Below are 15,889 nucleotides of genomic sequence, written 5' to 3' on the forward strand. Positions count from 1 at the left end.
TATGGGAATCCAGTTTCTTGTCAAATGGGGCCCAGGTGATGCCACATCTGACAGTGGGATGGTGGAGCTTCCCAGAGAGCCATAAAATAGCTGGATCCACAAAGGGACAATCTGACCATTTTGAAATAAATTCCTCCTGAAAAGGAAAGGGTGTTAAAGTGCTTGTAAACAGAGAGACATTTGTCAGGATGCTTCCACTCCTTACACAAAATCAACTCAAACTCGCTATGGTTTGAAAAGCATAGTCTTCAACACAGTGGGTGCTGTAACGATGCCTCATCTTGCGAAGACGACTCCATGGCGGCTGCCAATTGAGAGTCCTGTTCTCGTTCCAAAGCAGAGGATACATTGCAGGAGGGTGACTGATCCTGATCGGAAGCAGTTTACCCATTAATGGCTAACCGGGTACCCTGAGAAATAATCTGAAGAGCGGGACCTGCCCTGGTAATTCTGCACCGCTTACGAGGCTTACTGTGTGAGGTAGATAGTGTAGTAAGCCTGGGATAGGACAGAGGGGCATTAAGCTCAGTGCCATCTTGGAAGGCAGGTGCTTCAAAGACTCAAACATGGCTTGGCAGAGTCTAGAAATATCACTTAAGTCCTGAGCAAAGGGCCTGGCCCATTCAGAGTGTGCCACATACTGAGGGGATCGGGGGTAGCATCTTGAGGAGTCCAGGGTTGCATGTAAATTTCTTATTACACCTGCTACAATTAAATTAAGTAACCAGGGCCACCTGTGCTGGCTGCCTGGCGAACTCCTAAAGAGATGAGGACATGTCACAAAGCAGGAGAAAAAGAGAAAAGCTGAAAACTAACAGACAATTTGTGCCTGAAGGAAGAAGACATCTGAAGAAGCTGCATTATCACTAGTGAAAACCACCTAGTCCAAAAAAGTAAGTGACCCTCTGGAAGTACACAAAATACTTTTGAGCACCTGCAACAGAGAAAACAATTAGCCCACAGGGCTAGCCTATGGGACCTCCAAGGTGCTGTGTACCGCTAGTTAAGCTATATAAGCTTCTTGAAAAGTGGAATGGAAGAGCGGTGCCCGTGGTTTCCTTTTGTGTGTGTTGTGCACCAGACCCATCGTTTTGCCAGGAGCAATAGCGCAGTCTACTACGCTATTGCTTCCGAAAAAACGACGGGTCCGGTGCACAACAGAGACAAACGGAAACCACGGGCACTGGATCCGTCACCATAGAAATCAATGGTGATGGAAACAGAAACCTCTGGTTTCCATTAGTGTCAGTTTGTGTCTGTTCAGGGTCCTGTTCTAACGGAAACATGACGGAACGCAGATGTGAACAAAGCCTTAGTTTCAAAAAGGCCTAAATTATGGCCATTGACATTTATTGCGGTTAAGAAAGAAAACATGGTAACATTTGAGAGGGTGTATATTTTACAAGCACACATTTATACCCATCTAGGCCAACAGTGTGTGAGGTTTAAAGATAACAAATGAATGGACTATCACAGAAGGCAGAATAAATTCCCTGCCTTTATGTATATTATTTTGGTACATATACCATAGATAACATAGTGAACACTATTCATCTTTTAATGTGATTTGCAAAAACTAAAAGCTAAGTCTGTTTCCGTTATGTATATTTGTCATACACCATTTATAAACTTGCATAAATTGTTATTTAACTGTAAAAGTACTCTATTAGAAGAAAATGTATGCTTTGGGCGACAAATCTAATATGTATGCAATATGTTCCTATAAAATAACTATGTTTCTTCTTCAAATGGAAAATATAAGACAAATGTGCTTCTCTCTATGCCCATGACATTCTGAATCATGCAGACAGATTAAAAACAGAAGAGATTAAGTCACATATTGTAAAAATAAATCTCCAATAATGAAGAGGTTTCACTGCATTACTGTCTCATTGTTGAGAAAAGAAATATCCTGCAGAGTTTCCAAGATTCATGGGAATTGAAAGAACTGAAATGCCAAAGACGAAGAAATCCATACTGTGTTTATTTCTTAGGATGAAAGTAAATTGGATATGATAGACGATGGTTCAAGTGAATGTTTCATGGTAGGCTATTATTTTACACTACACTTGGATTGTAGATAATAATATGCACATAACATTATTTTAAGTCGTTTTGCAAAGTCCCTACAAACAAATCATTTAATAATCTTTTTTTTGTTAATTTTAGATGAAAAAATTAGATATTTGAAGAGAAGAATTGCACACTATTTACAGGTTTTGGTGAAATCTGTGTTAAAATACACAGGCAGAAACTAACTAAAAAGGGTCCAATACGCCATGATCAAACACACATTATTGTGTATACAGAATGCAATATTCTCATATTGACTACCAGAAAATACCTTACCACAGAATTCTTAGTAGCCTGAAGACGCCACAAGAACATGACCTAAACACTTTGTGTGTGTACATACAGCTTAAAGGAGTTTTCCACAAAGCTCTTAATAGTGGTGCCTATGAAATACTAGAAGCGTTGCATTACGCAACTTATAAATTCATGTGATGTTCATCCACTATGACCGCAGGCTTCATTTCGGTGACAGCATCAATTGCATCATTATTGGTAACATAGAAAAGGTGCAGATGGACCAAGAAACTAGTGGGAAAATGTGACTGAATTCATAAGGTGAGAATAAGAATATCACGTTTTTAATTTTTGCACGGGAACCTCTAATCTGAGATACACTTTAGTATATCATTGCAATTAATGGTCTAATCATAGCCAGATTAAAGTATTGACTAAGTGTAGATAGGCGTAGGATTAACAGACCCAGAAAAGAAATACTGCTGCTTGATTGAGAATATCAGTTGGCACCCATCACCAATATTCTCATGTCTATCTAACGTCTTTCAGTTGGGTATAATTTCCCTTTTGGAAAATAATTTAACCCCTTAATGACCAGCCTATTTTAGACGTTAATGACCATGCTATTTTTTAAGTTTTTCCATTGTCGCATTCCAAGAGCTATAACTTTTTTATTTTTGCGTCGACATAGCTGTATAAGGTCTTGTTTTTTGCGGGACAAGTTGTACTTTTTAATAGCACCATTTTGAGGTACATATTATTTATTGATTGACTTTCATTAACTTTTTTTTTGGGGGGGGGGGGGGATAGAAAAAAATCTGAAATGCTGCCACTCTTTTGCGTCCTAAATCTACGCCGTTTACCGTGTGCTATAAAGAACACAATAACTTTATTCAGCGGGTTGTTACGATTGCAACGATAAATAAATTTGTATAGTTTTTGTATGTTTTACTACTTTTACACAGTAAAAACGCTTTTTTTTTCAAAATTATTTGTTTTTGTGTCTCCATATTTGAAGAGCCGTAACGTTTTTATTTTTTCGCCGATGCAGCTGTATGAGGGCTTTTTTTTTGCGGGACGACTTGTAGTTTTTATTGGTACTATTTTGGAGTAGATGCGACATTTTGATCACTTTTTAATCACATTTTTTTAAAGTCAGGATTCACAGAAAACAGCAATTTTTCCATTTTTTTTATTTTAATTTTTTACGGCGTTCACCGTGCGGGTTAAATAATGTTATAGATTTATAGTTGGGGTCGTTACGGACGCGGCGATACCAAATATGTGTAACTTTTTTACTTTATTTTGGTTTTTAACTAAACTAAAGTTTGTAAGGGGAAAAAGTCGGTTTTTCATTTTTTTTTCACATTTTTTTTTCCATTAACTTTATTAAAAACTTTTTTACTAGTCCCACTAGGGGACTTTAATATGCGATTCTGCACTCGCTATTATAATACACTGCAATACTTTTGTATTGCAGTGTATTATGCCTGTCCGTTTAAAACGGACAGGCATCTGCTAGGTCATGCCTGCGGCATGACCTAGCAGGCATACACTACAGGCAGACCTGGGGGCCTTTATTAGGCCCCCGGCTGCCATTGGAGACACAGACACTCGGCGATCGTATCGCCCGGTGTCGGTGGGAAAGAGAGGGAGCTCCCTCCCTCTCTCCAAAACCACTCAGATGCGGTGCTCGCTATTGAGCACCGCATCTGAGGAGTTAAACGGGTGAGATCGATACTAATATCGATCTCACCCGGCAGAGCAGGGACGCTCCCAGCGCTCAGCTACCTCTGGCAGCTGAGAGCAGGGAGATTTGACAGCTCCCTGCTCTGTTTACTTATTCCGATGCCGCAACGTAAAAAGTCTATGGCATCGGAATAAGGCCCGTTAGTGACCGACGTAAAAAGACTATGGGCCGGTCACTAACGGGTTAAAGAAGACTAACAGCCACGGTTTTCAAGACAAACAATGGAGTCCATCGGGTTCCACTGACATGTCCTGCATGCGGCACTTTTTTTTCCCGTCCAATTTGATAGAGTCTGTGATAATGTAAATATACACTTAGCTACAGTTTGCCAAAAGGCATGTCACAAATGGAGAGGAACATGCTGTATGATCTGATGAGACCAAATTGTGTACTTTGGCCAATGCAAAAAAACATTTAAAAAGACCAAAATGCTTAATGGTGCTACTCAGCATTATGCTCTGCAAAATCTCCTCTGCAGTGGTAAGAAAAGCAAGATTTTCAATGTGTCAGGTGGCCATTGTCACGTTGCACACTACTTTAGGGTTATGAGGACTTCTGTATAATCCAGTTGCTACTAGAAACAACTATTACGTAAACCAATTTCTTTATAAATCTCCTTCAAATGGGAGAAAACATAAAGCCACATATGCAGAGCAGTTCCCTCATTTCCTACTCATTACAAATGCATACAAAATCCTGCACACCTTTTTATTCATCTCCAGGTACCTTTCTTCAAATTCTTCTGCTTTTGCTTGGTCAGTACAGACCTCTACAAAATAAGAAATAGACAAGGCTCCGGTTAAAAATATAAGACATGGAGCAGCAGCTGTCAAAGCTTCAATATTCCAGCTGAGCAATTGATGTTAACACTTACCTAGCAAGTAACTGAAATCCACATCTAATCTTTTCCTATAAGTGAAATCAGGATCTACACCACTACGATGCAGCACTACCTGGGATACACACTCTTCTATTATTTTGAAATACTGTGGTCTTAAGGGAAAGAAAAAACACATGGTTAAACGATAGAATATAAAGAGTGCTGTTCAATGAAGGATGGGACACTCAAAATCTCTATCATAATAAGTAAAAGCTCAACATCCTACACATGACATTAATTGTATATCAAAAGGACTAATATATTAACATTGCTTATGAACATGTTCAATACAATTCAATAAATCAATAGTTGCTGGTCTTTTAACACTTTAATGTGTTAATATTATATGATCTGCCTAAAATACATCATATACAACCTGATGTGGTTCTGTATGGGGGACTTGAATTAAACCATTTTATTACTCAAGAATTAGAATGCTGAACTAGATTTTTTGAAGTTGCTCTTTACTATTACATTTTTATTTTGCTCCCGATTCCTCTCATTCAGTAACTGTCGACAATTTCTTTCATAGAAGTTCAATTGTGTTTGCTCTAGAATTCTCCGGTCTACAGTTTCTGACCAAAAAGAATACAGTCAGCTATCATGTTAAGCAACATTACACAGGGTTCGGCCATCTCCCACTCTCAGTTCTACTTGGCAGCGATTCCCAAAGAGCCCTCCGCTCGTTCAGTGTGTCATTTGCTGCTTCTACTTCTTCTCCTTATCCACTTGCTATCGGGGTTCCTCAGGGATGAGTCCTAGGTCCGCTCCTCTTTTCTCTCTACATAGCTTTTCTTACTATGAGAACAGCCAAAACTCTCATTGTTGCTCTGATTCAGTCTCGTCTTGACTACTATAACTCATTACTAGTCGGTCTTCCCCTCACTAAACTCTTCTCTCTCCAATCTATCCTTAATTCAGCAGCCAGGCTCATCTTTATGACCAACCACTACACCAACGCCTCTACCCTGTGCCAGTCACTGCACTGGTTGCCCATCCCCTTCAGAATAAAATTCAAACTTATTACTCTCCCCCACAAAGCTCTCCACAGTGCTGCACCTCCTTACATCTCCTCCCTCATCTCTGTCTACTACCCTACTCAGGCTCTACGTTCTGCCAACGACCTTAGATTAAAATCCTCCATAATCCGAACCTCCCACTCCCGTCTCCAAAATGTATCTCGTGCTGCACCAGTCCTCTGGAATGTGCTACCCCAGACAATCAGATTAATTCCCAATATCCAGAGTTTTAAACGTGCCCTGAAAACACGTTTTTAGACAGGCCTATAACATTCCCTAATCTGACTGCTTTCCATGGCCTCCCTTTTAGATTAGTCATCAGAATAAGATTCCCTCACACTCCTTCTCTTCATGTCCGTCATACACGGATACTGGCTGGTGACCGGCTCATGCAGCTTTATGTGTACCACCCCAGGTGTACCACCACTTTGTGTCTCCCTTATTTGAATTGTAAATTAACTTTGTCACTATGTAATGTCTGATATTGTTTATTTCATGTTCCCTCTAAATTGTAAAGTGCTGCGTAATATGTTGGCGCTATATAAAGATTATTATTAAATGCCACTCACTGTGCACAGACACGCTTGATTAAATCCGCGCTTGTAGAGTGTGAAAAAATTTATGGAGTAGCCTATAAAGTTCGATTTTTCCCTATCTAAGAAATTTCTAGTAGCCACTGTAGCTCATGAAGCCAAGGTACCTGGGCAAAGCGCATTACCAAAGTGTCCCAAAACTGGTTCATTATTTAAAACATCTGTCCTTCAAAAGGGAACAATGAAAAACATACTGAAACAATTAATGAAAATAATTTTAACATATAGTATAGACCAAGAGCTAGCACAAGCTAGAGATTCCATTATTTCCTACAGTAGTGGAGTATGGAAGAGGTAACTGATACGTACAATGCGCCTGTGAAGAGAGTTACAGTGGGGTCATTCACGTTAGATCAATGTCTGCCAAACCTGTCGATTTCAGTAGGATCTGCCGACTATCTAATTGTGTATGGGGGACTCCCGATTCTCTCCCGACAGCAGATATCAGGGAAGAGAAGGATCAAGCAGTTGTAGTTCAACACGCCCGATCCTTGTATTCTGAGGGGAGCTTAGGGGTGCCTGGAAGCTGCTTACTCTCCTCTCCCCATTCACAATACATGTACACTTGGCCGAGCCAACATGCAGGTGTAGAGAAATCGGAAGGTATAGCTGTCAGCCGAACAAACATTTTAAAGGCCAGCATGTTCATCCTCACAAAGGAAACCGGGGGAGATTTAGTAAGCAAAACATGACAGAATTCTGGCAAATTTATGACATGTTTGAGACACTTTTTACACCTGACTAGACAGTTTTGAAAAGTCTTGAAAAAAGGGGTTTGGATAAGAGGAGTCCTAAAATGTGCTAGGTTTATTTAAGGTGTGCACCATTTTTTGGGTCCAAAATATTGATGAAAAGCTAGTGATTTATTGAAAGAAGCGCAAAGTTTCTTATACAGTGTGTACCACTCTGTGGTAAATTTGGCACAGTTTCTGCCTGCCTGGTTTAGTTTTATATTGTCTATCTTCAATACCGTATTAATAAATCTCCCCCACTGTTAGAATAAATTATCCAGATAAGAAGTGGATAATCCAATAAAGCACTACATTATGAAGAAGGATTTCATTTCTATTCCGCAACACGCGATTCTTCCACCTCTAATGTTCAGAAAAATCTGTATGCTGCAAACACACGGCAATTAATCCTCATAAAGATCCCTCTAAACTGCACAAATGGAAGGTTGTCTAACTGTTAGAAGTGACTGGGTCACAGGTGCTCAGAACACAATACACATACTATGCACTAAAAAGCAACGTTTTACTGTAAGCCTCTCTCTAAGCGTATTATTAATCTGCTGTCGTGAAGGGAATTGGTTTAACTTTATTTCCCGATTAGAGCTCTTATTCCAGCATTATGTACTCACGCATGAATTATAGAAACTAAACTAATTATGCAAACCGTTCCATGCAAAAGAAGGAGTAATGATAGACAAATATGGAAAACATGTTCAACCCCATGTGCCGATTATTAGCGATAACAAGAAAACAGGAGGAAATAGCGGTCATACTAACAAGTATTTGTTAGAGCAGGATTAAATATATTTATTACATTGACATAACCAATGAACTCGAAATTAAATGACCGAAGATGGAAAATAAAACATTTGAGAGCAGGATGACTTTAATACGGTCAGTAATTTACATAGAAGTAATCCAAATAATTCCCCATAATCACAGTTCTTGTGTTACATTTTATGAAATCACGTTCCCATAATGTAAGCAACATCTCCAAATTATGACATGGTGGGCAAATTGAATAGATTGATGACATTAGAAATCGCTGAGTTCTCTGTACTACCAAAACAACGCTAGTCAAGTCAGCAAAAATGCCCCATGCATAAAAATAAATAATATTTAATACCTCTGTATGCGGTACTTAAAACGGAAGTGCTGCAACAAAAAGTTAAAGCAGTATTAAACTAGCATTAAAAATCTAATAATAATTCTTAGGCCTATATCACATCACGTTTTTTTACCCATGTTTAACGTATACGCTGGAAAAAGCTCCCAACGTACACGTAAGCTGTGACATATTCCTAACAGTGGCATCCGTCACGCATAGACTATTATGGGATACGTTATACATATTCAGTACGTCATGAACTCTTATGGCCATTTTCATGGTTTATATTGTTATGTATAACAACGGATGCCACTGGTAGGCATCTGTCACAGCCACCCGTCACCCATAGACTATTATGGTATCCATTCACCGTATACATCATAAAAAGTTATTTAAAAGCCTATGACATCAATGTTAAATGGATGCCTGTGACAAATGCCATACAGCAACATGGGATACCTATGTCTAATTAAACATAAATCGCGCGACATATATTTCTTCAGTAGGGATCTCATTTTATACCAACGAATATGAGCACGATGGAGGCCAAAAGGGGTCGGGCTAACTGAGCCCTATAGACATGTTTAGTGTGCCCGTCGAGAGCTTTAACCCGTTAGTGACCGCCAATACCTCAGGTAGCAGAGGGCTTGGAACAGCTCTGCTCGAGCGGGCGGATTAAAATCCACCCTTTTAACCCCTTCGATGTGGCGCTCAATAGAAAGGGCCGAATCTTTGTGTTTTTTTTGAGGGAAGGAGCTTCCTCTCTCACCCAGCGATGCGACAGATTGCAGGGTGCCGATGACTACTATGGCAGCCTAGGGCCTAACAAAGGACCCCAGGTCTGCCACTACCGCCTGCCACATGCCACATGCCTGTTAGGCCATGCCAGAGGAATGGCCCAACAGATGCCTGTCCATACGGGCAGGCAGTAATCTACAGAAGTATTGCAGTGTATTATAAAAGCGATCAAACGATTGCATAGAGAAGTCGCCTAGTGGGACTAATAAAAAAAGTGTTAAAAAAAAAAGTTTACAGAGGCTCTGTCACCAGATTCTCAAATCCCTATCTCCTATTGCATGTGATCCTATTGCGCTGCAATGTAGATAACAGTAACGTTTTTTTGTTCTTTTTTTAAAAACGTTCATTTTTGGCCAAGTTATGAGCAATTTTATATATATGCAAATCAGCTTTGAAATGGACAACTGGGCGTGGTTTTTTTCGTATGTCCAACTGGGCGTGTATTGTGTTTTTAACTGGGCGTGTTTACTTGTTTTACTAACTGGGCATTGTGAATAGAAGTGTATGATGCTGACGAATCAGTGACCAATCAGCATCATGCACTCCTCTCCATTCATTTACACAGCACATAGTGTTCTTACTAGAACGGTGTGCAGCCACATACATAAGTGTCCTGATAATGAATACACATGACCTCTAGCCTTGACATCATGTGTATTCAGAATCCTGACACTTCTGAATCTTTTCTGTGAGATTCCAGCAAGCCACGCGTAATCTCGCGAGATTACGAGGTAAACGAGATTTTGTTTCCCTTGCTGGAAATCTCACAGAAAAGATTCAGGAGTGTCAGGATTCTGAATACACATGACGTCCAGGCTGGAGGTCATGTGTATTCATTATCAGGACACTTGTGTATGTGGCTGCACATCGTTCTAGTAAGAACACTATGTGCTGTGTAAATGAATGGAGAGGAGTGCATGATGCTGATTGGTCACTGATTCGTCAGCATCATACACTTCTATTCACAATGCCCAGTTAGTAAAACAAGTAAACACGCCCAGTTAAAAACACAATACACGCCCAGTTGGACATACGAAAAAAACCACGCCCAGTTGTCCATTTCAAAGCTCATTTGCATATATATATAAAATAGCTCATAACTTGGCCAAAAATGAACGTTTTAAAAAAAAAACAAAAAAAAAACTTTACTGTTCTCTACATTGCAGCGCCGATCACATGCAATAGGAGATAGGGATTTGAGAATCTGGTGACAGAGCCTCTTTATACGTGGTGTGAACTGAGCCTTAGTTCAGGAATAATTAAAATGAATTAGGTAAAGAATTTGTTCTGCTTTTTCAGTACAATAAAACTTGATAAAGACTAAAACAAGTTAGATTTATTTTTGATGTACCCTAACCAAAATGAGCAAATGGCAAATTTTGTCACTATGGACACCGACAGTTCTATATGCTTTTTATAAGTAACAGCGTACAGAATACTTCTGATAATTAGATCCAATAGTCCAGAAATGTGCACCCTATGCATTGTCTTATATGCTAGCAATAAACACAGGTAATGCCAACCAATGCAGAAAGATCAATGGACTCCCAAGTCAATGACAGCCATTTATCTTAAACCCCTTCAGGACCAAGATCATTTTGTCCTTTAGGACCAGCCCCATTTTTGCAAATCTGTCACTTTATGTGGTAAAAATTTTGGAATGCTTTTGCCTATCCAATTGATTTGGAGATAGTTTTCGCATGACATATTGTACTTTATGTTAGTGGAAATATTGGGTTGATTAAATTCATTGCTTCAAATAAGCAATGAAAAAACTACAAAATTTAGAGAAAATTTGAAGAAATTATGATTTTTCTAATTTTAAATGTTTCTGCTTGGAAAATAGATAATACCACACAAAATAGTTACTAATTAATATTTCCCATATGTCTATTTTATGTTTGCATAATTTTTTTAAGTCCTTTTATTTTTCTAGGACGTTACAAGGCTTAGAACTTTAGCAGCAATTTCCCACATTTTTAAGAAAATTTCAAAAGGCTATATTTTCAGGGACGAGTACCGTTCCGAAGTGGCTTTCAGGGGCCCATATATTAGAAACCCCCATAAACACCCCATTTTGAAAACTGCACCCCTCAAAGTATTCAAAACAGCATTCAGAAAGTGTTTTAACCCCTTAGGAGTTTCAAAGGAATTGAAGCAAAGTAGAAGTGAAATTTACAAAAAAAAAAATTGCCAAAATTCATTTGTAATACATTTTTTTCTGTAACACAGAAGGTTTTACCCGACAAATGCATCTCAATACTTATGGCCCAGACTCTGCAGTTTTTAGAAATATCCCAAGTGGCCCTAGTGTGGTAATGGACTGAAACACAGGCCTCAGAAGCAAAGGACCACCTAGTGGATTTGGTGGCCTTCTTTGTATTACAATATATTTTAGGCGCCATGTCAGGTTTGAATTAGTCTTGTGGCGCCAAAACAGTGGAAACCCCCAAAAGTGGCCTCATTTTCAAAACTACACCCCTGAGGGAATTTATCTAGGGGTATAATTAGCATTTTCACCCCACAGGTTTTTTGCTAAATTTATTTAAATTAGTCTGTGAACGTTAAAATCTCCTTTTTTTCTGGAAAAACGTACAATGTTCGAATTTTTGCAAGGAATAAAAGGAGAAAAAGCAAACCAATATTTGTAAAGAAATCTCTCCCGAAATACTCCATATGTTGTAATAAACTGCTGTTTGGACCCACGGCACTGATCATAAGGGAAGGAGCGCCATTTGGATTTTTGAGCGCAGATTTTACTGGAATGGTTTTCGGTGCCATGTTGCGTTTGCAACGCACCGGAGGGACCTAAACAGTGGAAACCCCCCAAAAGTGACCCCATTTTGGAAACCACTCCCCTCAGGGAATTTTTCTAGTTGTATAGTCAGCATTTTTACCCCACAGGTTTTTTTGCTGAATTTATTGGAATTAGTCTGTAAAGATGAAAATCTACTTTTTTTCTGAAAAAACAGATTTTTCTAATTTTTATAAGGAATAAAGGAGAAAAAGCACCTCAACATTTGTAAAGCAATGTCTTCTGATTACGACAATACCCCATATGTGGTAATAAACTGCTGTTTAGACCCACGGCAGAGCTCCGGAGTGAAGGAGCGCAATTTGGATTCTGATTCAGATTTTGCGGAATTGGTTTCTGGGGGCCATGTCGCATTTGCAGTGCCCTTAAAGTACAAGTACAGTAGAAATTCCCCAGGTGTGATCCCATTTTGGATACTATACCCCTCAAAGAATTAAATTAGAGGCGTAGTGAGCATTTTGATCCCTCCGGTGTTTTATAGATTAGAATTAGGCCGTGAAAGTGAATAAATTTTTTTTTCCAATAACATGTAGATTTAGCTCATATTTTTTTCATTTCCACAAGGAATACAGGAGAAAAGACACCCCAAAATTTGTTACACAATTTCTCCTGAGTAGGGAAATACCCCACATGTGGTTGTAAACAGCTATTTGGACACACGGCAAGGGTCTAAATGGAAAAAGCAAAATTTAGTTTTTGGAGTGGAGATTTTACAAAATTGGTTTTTGGTGCCATGTTGCATTCCACTGAGGTACCAGTACAGTGAAAAGCCCCAAGAAGTGACCTCATTTAGGAAACTACACCCCTCAAGGAATTCATCTAGGAGTGTAGTGAGCATTTTGGCCCCAAAGATTTTGCAGAAATTAGTACACAGATGTTGCAGATTAAAAATTGCCATTTTCCACAGATATGCTATTTCAGTGCCCAATGTGTTGTGCTCAGATTGTGCCACTGGAGACACACATCCCATAAGTTGTTAAGCGGGTTCTCCAGAGTACAGTAATACCCCATATGTGGTCATAAACTGCTGTTTTGGCACACTGCCAGGCCCAGAAGTAGCGCCATTTGGCTTTTGAAGCGCAGAATTTGCTTGGTAGTAGTTTTGTTTAGTGTTTTACTGGTGTTTCAGTTTATAAAGTGGGGACATATGTAAGTTGGGCGCAGTACATGAGGGTATATGTAAACTGGGCAGAGTACATCAGAGCATATGCCAGCTGGGCGGAGTACATCAGGGCATATGCCATCTGGGCGGAGTACATCAGGGCATATGCCAGCTTGGCGGAGTACATCAGGGCATATGCCAGCTGGGCGGAGTACATCAGGGCATATGTTAGTTGGGCGGAGTATATCAGGGTGTATGTAAGCTGGGCGGAGTGCATCAGGGTATATGTTAGCTGGGCGGAGTGCATCAGGTCACAATAGGATGACGTAATAATGGGGTAAATGAATAATAAAATAAAATTATCCCCGTATAGTGATGTACGCTTTGAACCAATCCTTTATGAACAGTCCAGATTTTTGCAGGAGTCACACTTCTAAAGGGTGTCCATGGTATTGTACAAAATATCCGCACTCCAGCATTGCCTAATCTTTGACTTCTGCACTAGCCCCATATGTAGCACAGACCCCAAAATGTCATAGTTTCCGCTGCATTTACAGGGTCTACCAGTGGGGGTTAGTCAATTATGACGTGGGGTTTTAGGTGAAGAACTGCTGCACATATAAATTGGTCTGGGCCGTCGTTTTGCATTATTGCGTTCCAAGAGTCATAACTTTTTATTTTTCTATTGACGAGCTGTGCGAGTGCTTGATTTTCATGGGACGAGCTGTCGTTTTTATTAGTATCATTTTGGGGTACATGCAATTTTTTGATCAGTTTTTATTCAATATGTGTTGGGCAGTGAGGAGACCAAAAAAACAGAAATTCACTCACTGATTTTTATAAATTTTTAACGGTGTTCTGTGTTTTTTTTTTCTAATTATAAAGGACTTGATCAAGGAAACCAGGTGATTATTGTTTTTATTACGTAAAACTTCTTTATCTAAAACTTATTTTCACTTTTTTTTTTACACTTACTAAGTGACTTGAAGATCTGATCTTCTGATCCCCAGTACAATACACAGCACTACTTATGTATGTACTTGAGTAGTGCAGTGTATTGTAACTGTCATTTTACAACTGACAGTTAAGCCTATTACGTCCTGCCTTGGGCAGGACCTAAAAAGGTTCCGTACCTGGCAGCCAGGAAGCAGTTGCTAGGCTTCCTGGTTGCCATAGTAAACATCAGCACCCAGCACCGTGCCTCTATGTCAATCACTTGAATGCCGCTGTTGCTATTGACAGCGGCATTTAAGGGTTTAAACCGCAACAATCGGAGATGAATGATCGCCGCCGTTGCAGTGGGATGTCAGCCGACACCCGCTGAAGATGAAGCAGGCATAGCTTCCAACTTGGTATTGGTTAGCACTTACCTGCTATTTAACCCACAAGTGAGAAGAAAATAAAAAATCAGGTAACTGCCACACGCTGTTTACTGAACCAAATGAGCCTCAAGTAAGATGACAGCCTGTAGATACACTTTAATGGACACAATTACAACAAACACACCCATAGGAAAGTGTTACATTTTTTAATGCTGGGGGTCCAATTGATCACTAGAATGGGGGTCTCAAGTCTCCGTTCCTCCTTACCCATCTTCACGATCGCATTGAGGAGTCGTTTGAATAAAACAGAATTTGAGTATTAAAGATACGGAAACAGCCGAGCGCACCTAAAACAGGACCTGTACGAGAAGTGCTTGGCACAGGATTTCAAGAAACACAAAGGGACAATCCCTGTGTCATGCACTAATCCCACCAGTACTGCTCTAGGCATACCGCAGTGTATCAGAATTGCCTAGTGTTTTAATAAAGATTAGCTTTTAGTGTTATGCCAGAAAAAATAAACATATAAAAACAACACGACAAGTAGAACATAAAAAGGTGACAAGCAACAGCACATATGTCCTAACCTTGCAAAACAATCGTTGCGGATTATTAGAAGATGTTGAAGAATGGAAAGAAAGTATCCCTCCGAATACGTGTTCTTGACAGAATTCCACAGCACACCGAAAACATCGCTGGCATCAGTTATAATGTTAAGGTAATAAAACTGACAGACTCCAGGATATAATTACATTTATGCGAAGGGAATAAAAATTGCATACACCATTACAGAAATTGTATATGATAATTTTCCGATATTAAAATATTTTTAATAATTCTGCCCATTCTACTAGTCCCACATGTCCATCAGTGAGTGACAAAGGCTATCCTGAACATTTCATAGTTAATTTCTCAAGAATCACTGCAGGTTTTTATGTTATATCCAAGATTCCTGACCCTAGATACAAATATACTATAATAAGAATCTAGAAAAGATTAAGGCTCTGCATGTGTCATACTGATGTCACATCAGTCAGGAATGTGATGGAACATTTTAGGCTCTGAATAGGCTATACATCTGACGTAGGTTTGCTTAACACCCACTTAATTTTTTGTTTTTTTTAAATCACTAAATATATTTACATATTTATAATGGACGTATCATTTTACCAAAATATGTTTCAAAGTTCTATCTGATTAAAAGAATAACAGCTCCTTAATTTTTGAATTCACATCTCTGCGACATCGCAAAAATAGTGAGTACACCCTAGAACAAATGGTGGGATCGCCAGATTACACAATAAGGAACCTTGTAGGTAAATGGAGTGGTTTTTGGTTTTTTTTAATGACAAGTTCATGATTCTTTGTAATATCCTATGGTTGATAGATCTTTATTAAAAGCCATTTTACATGGCGCATGCTCTTCTCTTTCATATATTAGGTTTCAAACAACTTGTGTTATAG

General features: G+C 39.2%; 1 protein-coding gene across 3 annotated transcripts in view; it reads right to left on the minus strand.

Moving 5' to 3' along the window:
• Window positions 1-15,889, minus strand: part of DIAPH3 (diaphanous related formin 3) — a 613,925-nt gene that overhangs the window by 374,759 nt on the left and 223,277 nt on the right. For all 3 annotated transcript variants that reach the window (XM_075852308.1, XM_075852309.1, XM_075852310.1), the window contains 3 exons: window positions 15,013-15,129; window positions 4,932-5,050; window positions 4,762-4,826 (listed from right to left, as the gene is read on the minus strand). In XM_075852308.1, coding sequence (XP_075708423.1) covers window positions 4,762-4,826; window positions 4,932-5,050; window positions 15,013-15,129 — 301 coding nt within the window. The remainder of the gene's footprint in view (window positions 1-4,761; window positions 4,827-4,931; window positions 5,051-15,012; window positions 15,130-15,889) is intronic.

The sequence above is a fragment of the Rhinoderma darwinii genome, chromosome 2 (genome assembly GCF_050947455.1).
Source record: "Rhinoderma darwinii isolate aRhiDar2 chromosome 2, aRhiDar2.hap1, whole genome shotgun sequence".
Lineage (NCBI taxonomy): Eukaryota > Metazoa > Chordata > Amphibia > Anura > Rhinodermatidae > Rhinoderma > Rhinoderma darwinii.